This window comes from Dreissena polymorpha, chromosome 6 (genome assembly GCF_020536995.1).
Source record: "Dreissena polymorpha isolate Duluth1 chromosome 6, UMN_Dpol_1.0, whole genome shotgun sequence".
Lineage (NCBI taxonomy): Eukaryota > Metazoa > Mollusca > Bivalvia > Myida > Dreissenidae > Dreissena > Dreissena polymorpha.
The window spans coordinates 54689472-54713539 of record NC_068360.1 but is presented as its reverse complement, the minus strand read 5'-3'; the positions used below and the strand labels follow the sequence as shown (position 1 = coordinate 54713539).

Here is a 24068-nt window from a genome sequence, read left to right as displayed (position 1 = left end):
AATACAACACATGACTTAAAAATACTGTTTTCATTGATTTGTATTTGCATTATTTTTTCTTTATTTAATACCTACACATTTAGTAACATCGTATATCAGAATGCATTACACTGTATATATAAATAAACAAAACTGAAAATTTATCTGAAACAATATTTCACTCAAATTCCGGAAAGTGTATTTTCGATGTGTTTATAGTTACAAATAAAATACTATTGTGCGTCGTTAAATGACTGTAAGATGTATTTCATTTTCAGAATTGTGTCGAAAGTGTTTCCGTGGAGATCACCAGTATAATGACTCGGCTGGGATACGGCGAGCAGATAAGACGGTGGCGGGTTGAGAAGTACAAAGAGCAGGATAGCTTGATGAATGCACGATTTAGATATGTGACTATGATCACAGCTGGCAGCAAGGCAGAGGGGCTAACCTGCCTTCATGAAAGCGACCGTGATGAGTTATTCGTTTTGGAAGGTATTCTCTGTGTGGAAGCTGGTATAAGTCTTCACACCATACCTGACGGCATAGGAGTGTACAGGATGGATACACATGCATATTCAGGACACTGTAGACTGTTGTTAGAGAGACAAGCGCGTAATCATTCCAAAGTAATCCACGATGCTTTGTGTGATAATGGACAAGGAGACATTCTATTAAGTAGTAGTTTGTTTCTTGATAAAATGTCGGCATATCTTCCTACAAATTCATCATTCGTAAACCATGAACGAGCGGGGCCGTCTCTACCGGGTTCAGTAGGAGGTGTGGTTCACACTGACCGTGTATGGGCAATACGCTGTCATTGCCCCAGCATCTTACAGAGATGGGCTTCCAGACCCCGTCATTGGCCCTCACCGGTCTTAGTTCAGAAAGTCGTATCGTTAGGAGCTAATGTAACAGCGGTGGGTTTTAAGGAAAGTGAATACAAGCACATGGAATGGAGGATCGGCTTTAACACCGGAGAGTCAGAACTAGTAAACAACCTTAATGACACACAAGCGAAAGTGTACGTTATGCTCAAAATGATCGTCAAAGATGTGTTAAGGCCTTCTAAGAAAGAAATAACATCATACGTGATGAAAAATATAGTATTATGGCAAGCTGAGCGTAACCCACAAAATAAGTTCTATGCTCAGAGTTTTCTTCACTGGCTGCTTGACGGACTGAGAGCACTTAGGACTGCTATTGTCACAAAACAACTGTCATATTACATGATTCCAGAAAGGAATTTAATGGCAGCCAGTGGTTTGACGTACAGGCAGCAAAGTCATTGGGTAGAAGTTATCACGGACATGATGGCAGAAGGTCCGAGGGTAATTCTCGGATTGCCAAAGATACGGAGGGCTATTGTCGCGTCCCCAGAGCCGATGTTGTGGTACAGCATGAAAAGGATGGAGCTGGAGATGCTAGAGCTGGAGTATAAGAACAGAATGGTGCCTTGCTATGAGAACGGAGTGTTGTATAAGTCTGATGCTATCCCGCAGAAGATGCGGAGACGTATGGGCGAGGTACTGATGGAGATTGCATTACGGATGATCGAAGAAGGTTGTGCTGTAAATGATCTGACGGATATTAACGATAGAATGCTACAGTAATAATGAATTGAAGTGCTTTAAAAGGATGGAACTGAGATGGTAATATACGTGCAACGTATAAATGAAAAGATAGTGGTGTTTTGTCTCGGATATCATCCTGCAAGAGATACAAGGACAAATGAGTGGAATAGTGAGATGGATCTTCCGCCGAGTTTTTATGAAAGGCAGCGTTGTTAATAATATGTATTCGCCTTGAACTTCAGAAGTGATGGCGCTTTTTTCGGCCGTGCTTGAAAATAAAATAGGCGCGTGTAGTAAGGAACTGGTTCGTCTAAATAATGCAGTAGTTAATGTGAACGATCAGCCGTAGCAAGTAATTAATACAAAATATGCACAATCAGTCTTCCTTTTAAGAGAGTATATAATATTTCTTTTTAAACATAAAACGTTGTTGGATCCTAATCAAACCTCGCGATTTTGGGGACGTCAGCACATAACGGTAGATGTCTGACGCCTCCCAATTACCAGTTTCGCAATTGACATCCCGCGAGATATCCAAGAGGCCCGATGACGGTTATAAACGAGATTGTAAGACTTGAGAAGCCGGAAACCCCGCTCAAGAGTATACATCGTGTATCCGGCAAAGCTGTTTTAAGATTAGAAACGTGTTTATGTTACTGGATTGTGGACGATATATAGAGGCGAACAGGCTAGCCTGGCTGGACCAGCGATATTGAGGCGAACAGGCTAGTCAGTCTGATATATAGAGGCGAACAGGCTAGCCTGGCTGGACCAGGTACCGTTCATGGAACGCCAACATTTACATCTGCACGGAGCTGAGAGTCACATTTTGATAACCAATCAATAAACTACACACGAGCCGCCGTGAACCAGTGGGAAGAAGTTTGCAAACATTACTATATCGATATGCGCACAAAATGCCACATACAAAAGTGAACTAGTCTGCGGTCGAGTCGACACTGAGAAATATTCAATGTCAGTTTCGACAGAGACGTAGTATCTACGTCTCTGGTTTGGACCGTGTTATTGCCAAGGAGGCATCGGTTCCGGTACCTGCTACAGTATGCGATCCGATATCGACAGATCAAAATTAAACGCAGGGATCTATACATACAACTCCGGATTCCATATTTGAACACGGATGTACTTAAGGAGTCTTCGACAGCCCAATCAATCAAGCGACAAGCACCCATAGTTTTTAGCACAAATGTCGCTGCTTAAATACCGAATAAAACCTAGCCAATTTGAAACAATTTCAAAACTGTCGGTCAGTGTCGGGATGGAACCGCTGTCATGTCCATCAATATTAAAATTATATTGGGAATTGTAATACATATACATTTTACATCTATATGGGAGGTGTTTAATCGTTTGGAAAATATTGTCGAAGTGTGCTGCACAAAAATACTAGGCTTGTGTTATGTGGACAAACTGCCCAACATAATGACAAACCGATCGACTGAAAGACCCTAATATACAACCCCTGCTATGATGTAATTTATGCTGTGAACTGTATGAAATTGACCGTGAAAAATGAGTATAATGGCAAATATCCTTTATAAATATATTTTATGTTTATTGATAGGTATTTTATTACTGTTATAAAATTATAATAATTATAATACTCGTTACCAGGTATATCAATTCACACTCCAACCATCAAATTTTTGTTGCTATTATTTCCTTAAGAAACCATTATTTCTGATAATGCAGCCATTGCCTCGTGCATTTTGCTTCATCTTCCTGCCTGATACATAATTTTCAATATCAAAGAACAGGTTTCACTGTCAGATACATTTTTAATGAGTTGACAGTTTTATCCGGTTCCATCTTATTGGCATCCTAAATGTATAAACATGACACAAGAGGACAAGCTATGCACAGATTTATCAATAAACTTTGTTTATTGATCGATTAATCTATGTTTCATTTTGAACATTCGCAAGTGTGAGCCAACATTGTTTCTAGATCCAAATCGATTTATTTCTGTAATGTTCCTACACTTTAAGTGCCATTAAACACGTGTTAGATTTTAATTCCTAACATATAACTACAGATTGAGCATATGAACGGTTGTCTTATTTTTTAATATAGTAATTTCCCGAAACGTGTTATTAATTTTCCTTTTTCTGTAGGCATTGGATTCCACCAACAACACCAGTTCCGTTTAGTGCGAAAAAATCCCAACCAACTAAAGCTCTTAAATTGTGTTTGCTGAGTTTTCGAGAAAGAATAACAGTTGAAGAGGGCATATTTGCTTGATTCAATATTTTAAAAGAAGACTTTTGTAGGCCTACCTATATTTGCATATAATCTTCAAAATCAAGATTCATGACATTATGTTACTTTTAAGACGTAAATGAATTTAGATATTGAATATCATAATTCTTTGCAAGAATGCCAGTTAAGTGTATTATATGGATCAAATAAACTATAGCTTTCATTACCATGTGTCTAAACGTCTTAATTAACACAGACTCAATACATAAGCGAAAGTTTCTTGAGAATAGACTTCCTTTACACAAGCAATACCATACAAGGGGAAAGTGTCGTCCTTGACTTCCTTTACACAAGAAATACCATACAAGGGAAAAGTGTCGTCCTTGACTTCCTTTACACAAGAAATACCATACACGGGGAAAGTGTCGTCCTTGACTTCCTTTACACAAGAAATACCATACAAGGGAAAAGTGTCGTCCTTGACTTCCTTTACACAAGAAATACCATACAAGGGGAACGTGTCGTCCTTGACTTCCTTTACACAAGAAATACCATACAAGGGGAAAGTGTCGTCCTTGACTTCCTTTACACAAGAAATACCATACAAGGGGAAAGTGTCGTCCTTGACTTCCTTTACACAAGAAATACCATACAAGGGGAAAGTGTCGTCCTTGACTTCTTTAACACAATAAATACCATACAAGGGGAAAGTGTCGTTCTTGACTTCCTTTACACAAGAAATACCATACAAGGGGAAAGTGTCGTCCTTGACTTCCTTTACACAAGAAAAACCATACAAGGGGAAAGTGTCGTCCTTGACTTCCTTTACACAAGAAATACCATACAAGGGGAAAGTGTCGTCCTTGGTTAGCATGCGCGGACTTAAATGGCTATTCTGGGAGGAAACTTTACGCGCATGCATTTAACCCAGTTTCCACAAAACGCGAGTCATATACAAGGAAGACGACTATCAATACTTATTTTTAACAACCATATTATCCAGTGTAAATAAATATTGCATAACTTACACAAAAACACGCTGTTCTCTACCTGAAATATACATTTATTATGTGGCTGTCTTTATATACATGTGTCGAGAATTTGAATTATGCGAAGAAATATATAATTAAGATGTTCTTACGTGATTTTAGACGTCGACGTATGAATTGGTCTGCACGTTATTTTTTTGGAAAATAAATTAATTATATCATATATGTATTCTTCTCGACGAAAAATCTATATCTGTTACCTTTATTGATACGAAAGCTATACCAACAGGCGGAAATATTACGTTATGACAGCATTGTGTGTGTTATGTGCCACAAACACATCATAAGTACAACAGAGTCGCGTGCTTTTTATTTGTCGTATTTTGATTGCAAATATTTACCCATTTATGTCTAGCGTCTAGAAAAAAGGCTTTGGCAAACAGCGTAGACCCAGATGAAACGCCGCATGATGCGGCGTCTCATCAGGGTCTGCGCTGTTTGCTTAAAGGAATTTCTGTAAGAAATATTCTAAATATAGAAATAAATATACAAGACATCCCAAATTTTGCAAATATATTGATCCAATTTAAAAGGATGGGAGAGTCCACTAGGCATAAATGAGTCAAAAAGGGCGAAACGGAAAAACCTGAAATGTGGAATAAGATCGTGTTCATGAAAATGGATGCGCAATAGTTTTTAAACCGAACCAACTTAATTGCAAAAGCGTTTTGATCCGATTTCTAATTAATACAATTATCGAATAACTGGCTTAAGTCGAGTACATGTATTTCATTTGTTCGTATCACTATTGAAAAGTATAATAACTTTAATTAAACAGTATCCTGCACGAACTAGTATTTATGTTAGTTTCGCTATAATCTTCATTTTAAACGTGTCATATTTTTAACTCAAAACCACTGCGGGGTTTAGATCTCAAGTACGAAAGTCTCTCAGTGACACTTGCAATTTAGATTTAATTGTGCAAGGTGAAAGTCGTACAAACCCTTATAAATGCGCCTTGATATTAAATTATTTTTCCTTTTTTTCTCGTTATTAAGCCATGTTTTACGTTCTAACGTATTTATTATACTTTATTAAACGATTATTAGCGTTTAAATGCGTTTGTTTGCGTTATTACGTTCAGAAACGCAATTTTTCGCGTGATTATAACTTTACATCATTCTTTTTTAATTTTAACTGGCCCCAATAAGCTTCCGTACTCAAAAGCTTTAGTCAATCCAGTTAAATTGTACGCAATGTATACATAACATGGGATAATTGGACAAAATCGGGCCAGGTGATATATCCCATATTATTTATATAATTGGTTGATAAACATATTCTCATAGAATAAATCCATTTGGTAAATTTTCACGTGGGATCACGGGCCGACAGCTCTGCTAGGAGATTTCACTTAAACGAGGACGGAAGTAGTTAAGCGGGTCTAACATACAGGAGAAATTTCAATCGTATACTTTTGTTCCGTAAGTAGATTGATTATCATCTTCAAAGTTTATTTAAGTATTGATAACAAAACACTTTCATATGAGCAAATATCAATTAAATGTATAACTGCGAACGTAAATTGAGAGCCCATCGAACAATTTACTTCTTATAATTTCTTTGTTTTAACCTTGAAATCGAATGTGCAGACTTTTAATAAACATGTAATTTGTAAAACTGAACTTATAATATGTGTGTGCTTGTGTCAGTTGTTTTAGGTGAAACCTTACAATTTGTCAAATTCAAATCGGCGTTGCTGTAAAAAAAAAATTGCACATGAACATTGTCAACACATCGAATTTATAACTCAGAATGGATCTTCAAATTGAAAGTGCAAGACATGTTTAAACATTGTTAAAAACTAACTTACCGTCAACATGCATACCTGCTTGTGATCTATGATCAGTTTTATTTAGTCGAGGGTGATATGGTATCTTTGTCTCGTAACTTAATATGAGGCGCTCTTTGAAAACAGGGTTTAATGCACGTGCGTCAAGTATCGTCACAGATTAGCCTGTGCAGTCCGCACGGCAATATCAGGGAAGACACTTTCCACTGTTATGGAAATTTTTGTTAATGGAAGTCTTTTCTTAACGAAAATCTTATTAAGGCTGAAAGTTTGGTCCCTGATTAGTCTGTGCAGACTTAACGCACATGCATTAAGTCTGGTTTTCCCAGACCGAGACTCGTGTGTGAATGCTAGTTCAAACGTGTGTTTCTAAAAATAGTTAAATAATATCACAGCGGGGAATACCCGCTTAGTTTTAACATCAGTATTGATTTGGCTTTACTCATACTATTATTTCGTCTATACGTAGTACCGCTATTGTTTTGTATCTAAAACTATTTGTTCGTATATAAGAAGAACCACTGTTGTTGTTTTTAACAACAGATTTATTGATATTACATGTACCATGTCTATATTGTCTTGACTCTATACCCGTTTGTTGAAACATTGTTCATTTTCAGTTTTCCACAAGCGAATAAGCCCATTATGAACATTGGCGCTATGAGACTCTAACGCGTTGAAATATTCAGGTAGGTGTGACGTAACAAGTTAAATATTATACAGTCGAAACCCGATGGCTCGAACTCGTCGGGACCGGCAACACAAGTTCGAGCCATCCGGAATTCGAGCCATCCGATTTCTATTAACATTTTGTTTACAAATAATTCTGCAGTTCATTTTCACCTCCAGTTGAAGAGTACACATATTCACCATATTGCTTAAACTCAGTACTACTTCGTACTACTTTCTGCTTTTAAATTAATAAGAACCATATGTATCCTTAATACTTTTGTTTATAAATATTTTTAAACAGTAACAAATCCAATCGATTAAATATCATTCAGTAAATTATATCAGCATGTTTTAACGTAGAACATTTTCTGGTAACACAGAGCGCTAAGAAACAAAACTTATATCGATACTATATACACATCATTTACACATGAGACAGTGCTACGTTAAGTTATTTATATTTTTATAAGAATAACATTACGCCAGTCTGTGTTGCGTTCCTTAGCTGTCGTCGTGAAACAAAGCTTTCGATTACATCCAATTGAGATTGAACGTGCTGTGAGTTTTCGCACTTCTCGAGATAATTTCTGATTACATTAATACACCATGACATCTTTTACTCAAATCAATTTACGATCAAGTCGATGATATGTTTGCATCTGGTGTAAAAAATCTATTATTGGGTGCCTTTAAACAAGCGGTCCTAATTGATTAACAGTTTATGCGACCAGAAGCGAATTCGAGCCATCCGAACAAAAAACGTGTAAAAATGTTCACCGGGAGTGTGAAAACAGTTCGAGCCATCCGATAATTCGAGCCTCGCGAATGCGAGCCATCCGACAAAATTTTATATGAATATTTAGCAATAAAAAATCGTAGCTTTGATGAGAGTTCGAGCCAACCGGAAATTCGAGCCAAGCGAGTTCGATCCATCGGGTTTCGACTGTATTAAGTATTAGTATACAAAATATTATACGCATTAGAAAATTGTAAACAACAAGAATTCAATTGGCTAAAATTCCTACTATAAGCAATATCTTACATACAAAGAGACCAGCTAATTAATGAATTAGCGAATACATGCTTCAGAACGATATCAGATGACCAACACAGATGGTAATTATAAATAACGTCAACACCGACCAGAATAACACACCAAGTTAATTAATCATTGCTTATCACGTTAATCATACATGCCATAATTTTTTAGGTCCAAAGCGGGACATTCCATAAAAAATTAAAAAAAAACGGTTAATTAAAATGCCTTGTGGTATGCAACCTGCAGATTGAATGTTGTATGATTTCATGTAAATAGCGGACTACCATCCGTATTTGGCTTTCGCATATCATGTTACTTCGCTACATTTGGGCATGTAGTTTTGCACAAGATCTCGTCAGAAATCGACACGTACGATTGGGTGTTCCAATCTATATTAATACACTGTTCGTCAGTAGAGAGGTTGGTTAGTTAGAACAGAACAGAACAGAACAGAATAGTTTATTTTTGACTTAAGCATGTGAAGCTCATCGTCATTAACATACATATAAATAACAGCATGCGTTGAAGTACACACAAAAACACACATCATTTTAAAGAATAAATAATCTAAATAAACACGAAATAAACATAGTTCGTGAACATATTTCGTGAGAATGGTACATGGATGGGTTTAATACACAGTGGTCACACAATGTTATGCATATAGGTTTACAAATATAGGTATAATTACATATTTCTGACCTTATTTTTTTGTAAAAATGTATTTGTATTTAACACTACATATATATGACATTTTCTCTTATTTTAAAGCATGTTAAACAATACATGGCTAGCTTTCTTAATACAGTTTTGTTTGAGCTATTAAGTAGTTTAATAAACTTGAACATATTTGGCCGGATTCTATAATAGTTCGGAATTAATGCATTCCTAACATCATTATAATAAGGACATTTAAGAACAAAGTGAAATTCATCCTCGATGTCATTAAGGTTACATAATATACATTTGCGTTGATCTCTGTCAATATTCTGGTGTCTGCCCGTTTCTATGAATAATTTGTGAGAGGACAAACGTAATTTTGCAACAATGTTCCTATGTTTTTTGTTGACAACAATATCAAGATACGATGATCTTTCAAAAACCGGTTTGAGTTCCTTATATAGGATCATTGAGCTACACGACGTCACACTGACATCCCAGTTGGTAATATACTGGTCTCGTAATCTGTTTTTGAATAACGGGATAAAGTGATCATTGTTAACAGATTCGGGGAATAGCCATACATCGGTGAAACCGGTTTGGTTAAGAATGTCCCGTATTTTCGATGACCAATTGTTAGCATTATTTTTACGTTCAATTTCTAATCTTTGTAAAACTACAACTTGTTTAAGAATACAATTTCCCTGTTTCACAGTATGTAATTTCAAAAAATATTTAACCATCCTGACATATCTGTCGATATGCAAGGGAAATCGACCAACTTCGGCATATAGCGATAGTGAATTTGTTGACATTTTTACGTTCAATAGTCTTTTACAAAATTTACGGTGAACGCGTTCAATATTTTCCGCTTTGATGGATCCCCAAACTTCGCAGTTATAGTTTAAAATGGATGAAACATATGCGTCAAATAAATTAAACATGATATTTATGGGTACGTTCATATCTTTCGTTAGGTTGAACAAAGAATGCATCGCTTTTAATGCTTTGCCATAAAGTGTATTTGTTGCGGGCACGAACGATCCGCCACTTGACATCACAATTCCAAGGTAATTAAAATTATTCACAATTTCTAGTTCTTGACCTTTATAAGTCCATTTGAATGCTTTACTGATTGAACCCCCTTTTCGGAATACCATGACCTTTGTTTTTTCAATGTTAACTGTTAAATTCCATTTATCGCAGTAGGCTTCTAAATTGTATAATGACTCTTGAAGACCCTCTTGTGTTTCAGAAAATAAAACCGCGTCGTCTGCGAATAATAAGAGATAGATAGATATTTGTTCTAATGTCATGCCGGCGTTTATTCCATTCTGCAGACTTAATTCGATGTCATTAATAAAGAGTGAAAACAATATGGGCGAGGTTATCTCCCCCTGAAATAGACCAACGTTACTATTGAATATGTCTGACAGTGAACCCATGTGTTTAACCTGTAATTTGACTTCATTGTACATGGATCGAATAAGGGTCAAGAGTTTACCGTCGATGCCCATATTAATCATTTTACTCCATAATTGACCGCGATTGATGACGTCATATGCTTTCCGGTAGTCAATATAGCAACAAAATAGTTTTTCTTTATTCTGCAACTGTCTTTCTATGAGGGCATTAAGAATAAATATTGCATCTACTGTGCTACAGTTTGGTTTAAAGCCGAATTGCGCATCCGTTAAAATGTCATTAGTTTCCGCCCATTGTTTAAGACGTTCATTAAGTATACTTGTAAACAGTTTGGCAAAACAACTAATTAACGTAATTCCCCGATAGTTATTTGGGTCTGTAATGTCGCCACGTTTATGTATTGGTATGATAACTCCGGACGCCCAGCTGCGTGGAAAACACTTTTTATCCATTATGTAATTAAATAATATTTCAAGCGGCTTTGAAATCACATGTATTGTTTCAGTAAAATATTCATATATTATATTGTCCTGCGCATGCGCTTTATTGTGTTTCAATCGTTTTGTTGCCTTTATTATTTCTTCTATCGATATGGGGTTATCTAATTCGGGGTACGACGGGTGTGTGTTTTGCCTATTGTCAAATTCATTTAAGAAAGTTTCGGCGTCAAAAGAATTTTGATTTACACTGCTTTCGTCGGCTAATTTACTGAAATAATCACTAAATTCGCTTAACGGTATCGTGTCTGAGATTTGTGATGAAGGTTTTCGATTGAACAGTTTCCAAAATTCACAAGGTGATTTCCGTCTCATATTATTCATTCGCTTGCTTTGGTCACTGTTATATTTTAATTTTGTTTTCCTACATGCATACTTGTAATCCTTCTTCATAGAAATCATTTGTTCTCGCGTACGTTCATTTTTATTTAGATTGTACTCGTATAAAGCTCTTGTTAGCTGAGATTGTTTGTTTTTACACTCTTCATTAAACCATTTTTGTTTATTTTTATCAGCATATAAAAATCGGTTATTTTCAGGTTTTATAATGCGCTTAAAATATTTTCCCCCCTTTAAATTTAAATATTTTGAGAATTCTCCCACTAAAATATCAGGGTCAGCGTTTGAATCAATTTGCGATAATAAAGTTTGTTCCAGATTCTGTATATCGCACGATACATCACGCACAAAATCGCATTTGTTCTCTGGTTTCCATTTAAAATAAACAATCGGATTACTATTACTTGTTAAACCCGCGTTATTCGTGCGGAGATTAAATGTTAGCGGCGCATGATTAGAGAATTCCGTGAAATTGTTAACGGTAAAATCTAAAATATCACTGAAATTTGTACGCGCAGTTAATAAATAGTCTATAGCGCTTTCACCATTATGTGTACAGCATGTTATATTCCCTAAATTGTAGTCATTATGTAACCGTCCATTCACGATACGAATATTGGTTGCTTTGCATATGTCTAACAAGTAGTCGCCAAATCGATTCGTAACTGGGTCACAATTTGAACGCGGGATTAGGGTTTCAATATCTGGGTCGGAAACAAAATCAATATCGCTTATATACCTGTCATTTTCGATGTAATCTGCTTTGTGTCCCGTTCGCGAGTTTGTATCTCCCGTTAAAAACACTTTACCTTTAGTTTGATAAAAATTAATATCACACTCAATCGTTTCAAAAATATCATAGGTATACAAAGAATGAACAGGGGAATTTTCTGGTGCAATATATACAACACATAGATATACATCAAATTCAATATTAAAAAACAGCTTATCTAATTTTAGCCAAACAATGCAATCAATATCATTTTTTACTAATATGACACCTTTACGAATAGAATCTTTAATATAAATAATAATACCACCACTTGAGCGCTTCGCTCTACGGTGTTGCAATCGTCTATAAGAATGAATTGGTTTGCTGTAGCCTTTTAAATCTATTGTAGAATCTTTATTTGTCCAGGTTTCAGTTAAGCATGTAATGTCATGATTGGAAAGAAAAGTTGTAAACTTACTATTAGAACATTTAAGTGCACTTAGTCCTTCCACATTCCACGTGACAATTTTAACGACATTCTCACGACCGTCCTATTCCACATACACTTGTTTGTTAATGTATAGTTTGTCAATTTTAAGGAACGCCTCCTTGCCCTCGGCTCGTGCCTTTTTCATAATTGGTATCAGCCTTCGACGAACATCCATTACCTCCTTTGGATATTGTTCGGATATTCCGAACGGGGTACCTTTAAGCTGCTTTGACTCCTTTCGGACTCTCTCCCTGTCCGGGTAATACGCGAACTTGGCGACAATGGGGCGCACTTTATTTGGCTGGTATCGGCCTACACGATGTGCCCTATGCAACTTTACCTCGGATTTAGCGTTTTGCACGTGAAGTTTGGTTTCAATGAATTCCAATATCTTCTTCTCGCATTGCTCGTCTTTCTCCTCAGGAATTTGGAAGAAAAGCAAATTTTCGCGCATACTCCTGCACTTGAGGTCCGTTATTTCTGCCTGTAATTTTGAATCTTTCAAGTTCACTGAACACTCCCGACTTTGTAAGTTGTTAGTTGATTTTAATATTGAGTCATACTCAGTCATCTTAGAGAGCGAGAGACCGACGAACATAACGTTCACACAATTTGTTATTGTCATGGGGCCAAAAGACCATGTCATTTACCTTACAGTTCAGATTATTTTACGAACATTGGAAACGTGTGTTGAAATTAAATCAATCCAAATAAATCATTATGAACATTGAAAAATACTTTGCGTATATTTAGTATTATTTGTGTCAAAGACTATGTCACATAGTTACTCAGACTGCTTCATAATATGGCATGCATCATAAGTTATAGACAGACAGACAGACAGACAGTTTATTCAGACTTATACACAAGTACATCGTCTTCATACTTAAGTTTACATATTATTTTCTGTCACGTAACTAGGTATAACAAATAAACATTACATAACATAAATATACATTTAGGAATACAAATACAAATCAACTATCAAAGCGGTAATGAAACTTATGGAACAGTATTATTCAGAATCGTATTTCTTATAACAAGCGCTTCTTTTATATATTTACATACATTGTAAATTACTGCTTTGTCACATGAAAGTAATAACTTGTGGAATTTATATACAGATGGGTTTTCATAATAAATACGGCTTATAAATTTTTTCCTTAAATCAGAATAACAGCGGCATATACAAATAAAATGGTACTCATCTTCTAAATCCAAGTCATTGCAACATAAACAATAACGTTCATTACGTGGTATGTTATTTTGGGCGTATCTGCCAGTTTGAATTCTCAAAGGATGTGCAGAGACTCTTAGTCTTACAAAAAATAATCGCAGACGTCTAGGAAGTAAGTCTAAATATGTTTCATATTCCAAACAGCTTTTAAAAACTTTATACATATCTAATACAGTACTATTATTCATTTTACCGTACCACTCTTGTTTAAAATTGTCAACAAGTCTACATTTAAACTCGCTAATAAAACTATTAACTTGAACAACGTTTGGATTTTCAAATACATAACCAAATCCAAAATTATTTAACATGCTCTTGACATTTGAGACCCAGTTCGTATAACCTTTATTACAATCGTTCAAGGCTTGTTTGTACACATTTTGCATTATGATATTTTCATTTCTCAAAATTTTAAACCAATATTTAATAATTTTAACAAATCTGTTTATATACAATGGATATCTACCTAATTCTCCATAAACAGCAACACTACATGTATTTATTTTCACCTGCAGCAAGCGTTTTCAAAATTTTAAATGTATACGTTCTATATCATCTGACTTCGTGAAACCCCACACTTCTGAGGCATAATTTAATATAGAACCCACAAAAGAGTCAAATAACTGGCAAAATATTTTCGGTTTTATGTCAAATTCATTGCATTTAAACAATAATGTATTCAATGCTTTAAGGGCTTTACCAACCAAATGTTCTTGGTTTAATTTAAAACTTCCAGTATAATTCAACACCGTGCCTAAATAGTTAAAGTTATCAACAACTTCGATATAATTACCATTGTATGACCATTTTTCATTTTCTTTTAATCCCCCTCTTTTCCGAAAAACCATTATTTAAGTTTTTGCAGTGTTAACATTTAGCCCCCAAGCATTGCAGTATACATACAATTTATCTAAATGTGATTGGACCTCAGCAGGTGACTTGCCTAAAATAGCCATGTCATCGGCAAAAAGTAATAAAATCAACACAATATCATCTATACTCAAACCAGAGTTAATGCTATCTTGTAAGTAAAGTTCAAGATCTTCGACAAATAAAGAAAACAAGATCGGCGACATTACCTCCCCTTGCCTCAGTCCAACCGCATAGCTAAAATAATCTGAATAAGATGAACATGATTTAACACGTGACTTAACATTCGCATACATATCCTTCACTATTCTAAGCAATTTACCTTGTATACCAGACTTAAACATTTTCAACCATAATGCATTGCGGTAAATACTATCAAAACATTTTAACATATCGACGTAAATAACATACAAACGTTTATTTTCATTCAAATAATTTTGAACAATTGACATCAGAATAAAAATAGCATCAACAGTTGAATAACCTTTTCTAAATCCGAACTGCGCATCCGAAATAATAGTGTTTTCATTGCAAAAAGTTTCAATGCGTTTATTTAAAATCGTGGTAAATAATTTTGAGAAACAGCTAACTAAGGTAATCCCTCTATAGTTATTTACATCATTAACTGAACCTTTTTTATGCAAAGGGATTATAACCCCTTCTGTCCATTTATCTGGGAAAAAGCCCGATACAAAAATACCGTTAAACACATCGCATAAATGGGCAGATAAAATATCACTACATTCAAGAAAATATTTATTCAACATACAATCACTACCCGATGATTTATTGCGTTTTAAATGTTTAATCGCATTACGAACTTCCTCAACAGATAAAGGCAAGTCAAGTTCAGGAAATGAAGAATGTTCTAAGTTAAAATCATTATTTAAGCAGAAATCCTCTGCTTCAATATTACAAACATCTGATATATTACTACTTAGGTTTTCAAAAAACTTTGTAAATTCTTCTAAAGATATTTTATTTTTAATAACTCTATTTTTAGATTTGAAAAAACGCCAAAAGTCCCTTTGTTTGTGTTTTCTTAAATTTTCAATCTCAATCATTTTTTGCCTATAACAACATGCTTTCTTCTTTCGAATTAAGTCCTTATAAATCCTCTTACAGGTACATAAAAGTTCTCTATTTATATCAGTTTTACTTGAGTTAAAAATACGTAAAGCGTCGTGGTACACATTTCGTGCAGTATCGCACTCGTTATCAAACCAGTCTGCATTCTTAATACAGCTATTTACATTAAAACTAGGGTTAGTGTTATAAACGTATGTTTTACTAAATAACGGGTCCGCAACACTGCGAATGGTTTCAGTAAATCTATTCAAAACATCATTGATTGCCGTTCTACTTGAATAATCTACATGCTGTACAATAGAATTGAATACAGGTAACATAGAAATAATACCTGAGCGAAATTGATTTTTTTTTTTTTGACAGACAGACAGTTTATTCAGACTTATATATAGATTGATTACAACATTTGTGTGACGTTTGATGCGTGGTTATCCGAACGTTAACACCGATTAAACATTTTATTTCAATCAAAACAAAATATGAACGTGTAGTTTGCCTTTTATAGAACATATGGAATACCATATTCTCCAATAAAAATTCCGATTTACTTTCAGAAAAAGGCGGAAGGAGGTATCGGGTGTACAGAGTTAGAATCTGAAAGCAATCTCAGACACAATCATCAGTCTCAGGCAAGTCAGCACATAATGTTTTCATTAAAGACAGCCGCAGGGTCTATTTGCGACTTAATTTGGCACTGCATAATCGCCATTTGTAATAAGTTCGTTTTAGAGGCCGCGTCAAAATAACACATGTTAACACTTAACATATACGTCACTATTGTTCATACACCGGATATATTTATAAATAAATCTGTGGACCACCACATTAGTTTTGTCCGAACTTGAAAGAGACTCAAATTTCACGTGCACCAAACTCTAAAATCAATCATAACAGTGAAAAATATATTTAAGAAACGGACTTAATTCTCAACGTTGAAAATGTTTGGGTACACATGTTTAAAGACTATAAAATCAATGATAAGATTTAAAAAATGATATTTTTGGTTAATAAGAAACAAAAATAAAATCTTTTAGGTACTTGTGCAAGAACTTTATGGGTAGATATTTCCGTTTGTAGCATTACCAAGTTAAACAACAGTTTTTTTTTAGTAAACAACCCGAAATAAAAGCTATGTATTTGTTTAAAATGTTCCGCTCGTAAATACATATTAAAGTAACAATCACGCTCAAAAATATCGAATTTTTCGTTAAATAAAGCTAACCCATAAAAAAATCAATGTTCCTTTAAGCAAAATGCTAAATTTCAACGTTAGACGTTGTCTGGTAGAATTGATTTAACGAGATACAAAATGCTCGTTTTTTTGTGTTTTTTTTTTTGTGGCCACAAATAATTCCATTTATATCTCCCGTGAAATATCCGAACATTTACGGGCGAACACGAGATTGGATACGGTAAGCGTCGGAAGCATGACGTAGCTCTCATGAATAATCATTATGTGAAATCAAAATGAATTCTGGGTAACTGCAACTTAACGAATGCGAAAATGGCTTGTATAAATTATGCAAATGAACGCAACCCGGATGAATCCGATCCTGACTCGAAAACGAAAGTAGATTACATCGTGGAACGATATTTAGATATGAAGAGGCTTAAAACTTGCCGAATGCTTGTAATATAACGTTTTTACATCAATGTTACTTGTTTTTAGGGTCTTCCTATTGTAATAAACCATCGTATGGTACTACTTGTTGTCGAATGTTTTTATATAGCATAATACAGTAGCCGTATGTATTGGTGAGCGCGATAGAAACTTTAAGCTTGTTTATACCATATTTATATCTGATAAGACAGTAAATGTCGTAACAGCCTGATTTAGGTGCATGCGAGTGCGTTATAGGCTCAATTTTCAGAGGTATAATTATTGAAATTCCTATTATATTTCGATAATTTTGGTTTCATGAACAAAATGACAAAACATTTAGCACGTTAATATCTGCTGATCGCCTATTTTTATTACAATTGTTTATGGTATTTCTGCGCCTTGAACGTGTGTTAGAGGCATAATTTCCATTTGTTGATTTATTAACATGTTCTCATGATATTTATTCTGTGTCAGATTTTGTGAAATTAATTCATTTCTATAATATAAGTACTTCCATAATGACTGGAGTTGTGGTAACCAAATATCTATCAATTAACATCTAAGGAGGAAACATACTTGATTATATTTAATATGTTAAACATATAGAAACTTCGAGAAAGACATTCTGCATGTGATGTTCTACGTAAATTTATCTTAAACTAAGTTTATATGATTGAAAATACTTTCCATACATCTTAACATAATTTAAAAACTGATATTTATGCCCCCTTCGAAGAAGAGGGGGTGTATTGTTTTGCACATGTAGGTCGGTCTGTCGGTCGGTCCGTACACCAGATGGTTTCCGGATGATAACTCAAGAACGCTTAGGCCTAGGATCATGAAACTTCATAGGTACATTGATCATGACTGGCAGATGACCCTTATTGATTTTCAGGTCACCAGGTCAAAGGTCAAGGTCACAGTGACTCGAAATAGTAAAATGGTTTCCGGATGATAACTCAAGAATGCTTAGGCCTAGGATCATGAAAGTTCATAGGTACATTGATCATGACTGGCAGATGACCCCTATTGATTTTCAGGTCACTAGGTGAAAGTTTAAGGTCACAGTGACTCGAAATAGTAAAATGGTTTCCGGATGATAATTCAATAAATGCGTTCGCCTAGGATCATGAAACTTCATAGGTACATTGATTATGACTGGCAGATGACCCCTATTGATTTTCAGGTCACTAGGTCAAAGGTAAAGGTCACAGTGACTCTAAACAGTAAAAGTGTTTCCAGATGATAACTCCAGAATGCTTACGCCTTGGATCATGAAACTTCATAGGTACATTGACTATGACTGGCAGATGACCCCTATTGATTTTCAGGTCACTAGGTCAAAGGTCAAGTCACAGTGACTCGAAACAGTAAAATGCTTTCCTGATGTTAACTCAAGAATAATTTGGCCTAGGATCATGAAACTTCATAGGTACATTGATCATGACTGGCAGATGACCCCTATTTATTTTCAGGTTTCTATGTCAAAGATCAAAGTCACAGTGATAAAAATCGTATTCATACAATGGCTGCCACTACAACTGACAGCCCATATGGGGGCATGCATGTTTTACAAAAAGCCCTTGTTGATACTAAAAATTAAGACGAATACACTTTAATTACAAAATATAAATTACTGATAAAGTACAAACATGTAATTCTATTTATTAATAGTGTACATACTACAACTGCATTTCTGTTAATGTATAAATGCCAATATATGTATTAGACGTATCCGTACTACACCTATATTACTGTTAACGGATAAAAATGTAATAAAATGTATTAATTTTATCCGTACTACAAATACGCTACTGTTTATAGTTACAAATAAAATACTACTGTGCGTCGTTAAATGACTGTAAGATTTATTTTATTTTCAGAATTATGTCGAAAGCGTGTCCGTAGAGATCACCAGTATAATGACTCGGCTTGGGTATGGCGAGCAGATAAGACGGTGGCGGATTGAGAAGAACAAAGAGCGCGATAGCTTGATTAATGCACGATCAAGTGATGTAACTGTGATCACAGCTGGCAGCAAGGCAGAGGGACTAACCTGCTATTATGAAAGCGACCTTGACTCCTTATTCGTTTTGGAAGGTATCCTCTGTGTGGAAGCTGGTAAAAGTCTTCACACCATTCCTGACGGCATAGGAGTATACAGGATGGATACACATACATATTCAGGACACTGTAGACTGTTGTTAGAGAGACAAGCGCGTAAACATTCCGAAGTAATCCTCACTGCTCTGTGTGATAATAGACAAGGAGACATTCTATTAAAAGTAGTAGTTTATTTCTTGATGAAAATTCGTCCAATCCATTTACAGATTCATCAGTGGTGAACCATGAGCGGGCGGGGCCGTCGATACCGATGTCAACAATAGGACGTGAGCTTCACACGGACATTGTATTCGCACTACGCTGTCATTGCCCCAGCATCTTACAGAGATGGGCTTCCAGACCCCGTCATTGGCCGTCCCCGTCTTAGTTCAGAAAGTCGTATCGTTAGGAGCTAATGTAACAGCGTTGTGTTTTAAGGAAAGTGAATACAAGCACATGGGATGGAGGATTGGCTTTTAACACCGGAGAGTCAGAACTAGTGAACAACCTTAATGACACACAAGCGAAAGTGTACGTTATGCTCAAAATGATCGTCAAAGATGTGTTAAGGCCTTCTAAGAAAGAAATAACATCATACGTGATGAAAAATATAGTATTATGGCAAGCTGAGCGTAACCCACAAAATAAGTTTTATGCTCAGAGTTTTCTTCACTGGCTGCATGACGGACTGAGAGCACTTAGGACTGCTATTGTCACACAACAACTGTCATATTACATGATTACAGAAAGGAATTCAATGGCAGCCAGTGGTTTGACGTACAGGCAGCAAAGTCATTGGGTAGAAGTTATCACGGACACGATGGCAGAAGGTCCGAGGGTAATTCTCGGATTGCCAAAGATACGGAGGGCTATTGTCGCGTCCCCAGAGCCGATATTGTGGTACAGCATGAAAAGGATGGAGCTGGAGATGCTAAATCTGGAGGTTTTGAACAGATTGATGACTTGCATTGTGAACGGAGTTGTGGAAATGACTGATGCTATCATACATGAGATACAGAGACGTAAAATGATCGTCAAAGATGTGTTAAGGCCTTCTAAGAAAGAAATAACATCATACGTGTTGAAAAATATAGTATTATGGCACGCTGAGAGTAACCCACAGAACAAGTTTTATGCTCGGATTTTTTTCCACTGGCTGCATGCCGGACTGAGATAAATTAAGACTGCTAATGTCACACAATATCTGTCATATTGCATGATTCCAGAAAGAAATTTAATGGCAGCCAGTTGTATAACTTACACGCAGCAAACACAATGGGAAGCAGATATAACGGACATGATGGCGGAAGGTCCGATGGTAATTCTCAGATTGCCGAAGATACGGATGGCTATTGTCGCGCCCCCAGAGCCAATTGTGCGGTTTAGCAAGAAAATGATGGAGCTGGAGATTTTGAAACTGGAGATGATGAACAGAATAGCGTCATGCTATATGGACGAAGTGTTGTATAAGTCTGATGCTATACTACAGGAGATATTGAGACGTGCGATGGAGATTGTGATGGAGATTAAACTACGGATGATCGAAGAAGGCTGTGTTGTAAATGATCCGATAGATATTCTATATAGAATGTTACAGTAATAATGAATTTAAGTGCTTGAAAATGATGGAACTCGATGAGATTATGAGATGTGTGCAATGTAAGAATGAGAAGATGGTGGTGTTTTGTCTCGGATATTATCCTGCATGAGATGAGGGGACAAATAAATGGAATAATGAGATAGATCCGGGTTTTTAGGGATGGCAGCGTTGTTAATAATATGTCTGATATATACCGGTGTATATATGTATATGTATATATTTTTCAGCCGCGCTTTAAATTTAATTACTTTTGTGTAGTAAGGAACTGGTTCGCCTAATAATGCAGTAGTTAACGTGAACGATCAGCCGTACCAAACAATTAATGCAAAATATGCACAATCGGTCTTCATTAAAAGGCGTATAGAAGAACTTTGTTTATACATAAAATCGTTTTTATGATTCAAACCTTGTACATGTTACTGGATTGTGGACGATATGATTATAGAGGCGAACAGGCTTGTTAAGCTGAACCAGCGATATATAGAGGCCCAGGGATATATTAAGGCGAACAGGCTAGTCACTGAAGTCAGGCTGATATAGAAGCGACCAGGCTAGCCTGGCTGGACCAGGACCCGTTCATGGAACGCAAACATTTACATCTGCACGGAGCTAAGAGTCACAATCTGATAACCAATCAACAAACTACACACGAAGCGCCGTGAAATAGTGGGAAGAAGTTTGCAAATTCACACAATTACTGTATCGATGTGCGTACATAATGAATGCCACACGCAAAAGTGAACCAGTCTGCAGCCGAGACGACACTAAGAAATATTCAATGTCAGTTTTGACCGTATTGTTGCTAAGGAGGCTACGGTTCCGGTACCTGCTACAGTATGCGATCCAATATCGGCAGATCAAAATTAAACGCAGGGGTCTATACATACAACTCCGAATTCATTATTTGAACACGGATGTGCTTCGGGACAGGTCGCCAGCACAATCAATAAAGCGACATGCACCCATCGTTTCTATCACAAATGTCGATGCCTAAATACGGGATGTAACTGCTGTCATGTTCATCAATATTAAAATTATATTGGCAATTGCAATACATATACATTTTTTACATCTAGATGTAAAGTGTTCAATTGTTTGGAAAATATTGTGTAAGTGTGCTGCACAAAATTACTAGGCTTGTGTTATGTGGACAAACTGCCCAACATAATGGCAAACTGACCGACTGAAAGATCCTAATATACCACCCCCTGATATGCTGTGAACTGTATGAATTTGACCGTGCAAAAATGAGCATAATAGCAAATATCCTTTATAAATATATTAAATGCTGATTAATAAGTATATGATTTCCGATATAAAATTATAATAATTATAATAATCAATATATCTAATCACAGGGCCTATTTATCAAACCATCAATTTCTTGTTGCTATTATTACCTTCAAAAACCATTAATTCTGATGATACAGCCTCTTTCTGGTGAATTTTGCTTGATCTACCTGACAGATACATAATTCTTATTATCAAAGCACATGTTATACTGCTAGAGACATATTTAATGAAATGGCAGTTTCAGCCGGTTCCATCTAATTGGCAACATTAATAAATAAACATGACACAAAATGACAATCTATTCACATATTTATCAATAAACTGTGTTTATTGATCGATTAATCTATGTTTCATTTTCTCATTCGCAATTTTGAGCCAACATTGTTTCTAGATCCAAATCGATTTATTTCTGTAATGTTTCTACACTTTAAGTGCCATTAAACACGTGTAAGCTTTTAATTCCCAACAGATAACAAACTGACCATATGAACGGTTGTCTTATTTTTTTAATAAAGGAATTCCCCGGAACGTGTTCTTAATTATCCTTTTTCTGTAGGCATTGGATTCCACCAACAACATCAGTTCCGTTTAGTGCGAAAAATCCTAACCAACTAAAGCTCTAAAATTTTGTTTGCTGAGTTTTCGAGAAAGAATATAACAGTTGAATAGGGCATTTTCTGCTTGATTCAATATTTTAAAAGATGACTTTTGTAGGCCTACCTATATTTGCATATAATGTTCAAAATCTTTCGTAGATTCATGACAATATGTTATTTTTAAGACATAAATGAATTTAGTTATTGAATATCATAATTCTTTACAAGCAACTGATGGTATTTTCCTGAATTGTCCAGTATTATTTTCGAAGTGTTAGCTTACTGTTAGCTTACTTATGTGCCTTATTTTACTTAATAAATATCCAAGAATGATTTTTAAAATGAACGCGTCCATAGAATTATGTGACATGCCTAACTATTATTTAACAAAAAAGATTTTGAAAAAATGTTAAAAACTTGGACAATTATCGTCTGCCTGATCCTGTAACTGTGTGACACGGCTATAGTAAGATATTTATAATCGTGCATTCATTATCTAACATATTGTGAAATTATATAGTCGGGGTGTTCTCGCATGAATTCTAAAAACTTTTCTTGTAGACCGTCAAAAATAACATGTTTTGGCATCTGTGGTTCTTAGTGCCTTAGCAAAGTTTTATGAACATGCGAGGCGTTCAATGTTACGCATCGGACACATGTAATATACCGAGGGGGTAATCACAGGTAGTTTTCTTCGTACCCTTTATTACTTTTGTTAATGCCGCTCAATTTATAGAAATATAAGTAAGAAAGTGATCAGCGTTTATTATTTATACGAAATCAAAGCTTATCACTTTCTTACTTATATGGCTGGAAAGTGAGCGGAATTTAAATTTAAACAAAATTAATTAATGGTATAAAACAGCTAAAAATTCCTGTCTCGAAATGGACGTCGCCATCTTGGCTATCACGCGATAACCTCCTCTGATACAGCCAATAGTTATTATTTTGGGCGCTTTTTCACGAACGCGCATTCCAAAACGTGTTATATATAAATTATTTAAATTCTCGATTTCAAGATTTATGTTATGATATCAAAAGATAATATCAGCTTTTGATATTTAGAAATCGGTCTTGTTTTGTATCAAGACATTCAATGAATGATATAAAAATGAATTCTTAACGATATCCAAATATTGATATAAGAAATTACTCGTATTTTTTTATCGAAATCGAAATATTGCTACAATACTGAACTCTGCTCCAATGGTATTACACTGTTCACAAGG

General features: G+C 35.4%; 2 protein-coding genes across 2 annotated transcripts in view; one reads left to right on the top strand and one right to left on the bottom strand.

The window, feature by feature from the left end:
* Window positions 1-252: 252 nt before the first annotated feature.
* LOC127834501 (uncharacterized) overlaps window positions 253-24068 on the top strand; it is a 188817-nt gene continuing 165001 nt past the window's right edge. Inside the window, exon 1 of the mRNA XM_052360374.1 lies at window positions 253-2912. Within this exon, the coding sequence (XP_052216334.1) occupies window positions 297-1592 (1296 nt within the window). The 5' untranslated portion in view covers window positions 253-296 and the 3' untranslated portion in view covers window positions 1593-2912. The remainder of the gene's footprint in view (window positions 2913-24068) is intronic.
* Window positions 12510-13019, bottom strand: LOC127835688 (uncharacterized). Its single transcript, XM_052362126.1, has one exon. It carries the CDS (start codon window positions 13017-13019, stop codon window positions 12510-12512), a length of 510 nt encoding a protein of 169 aa, XP_052218086.1.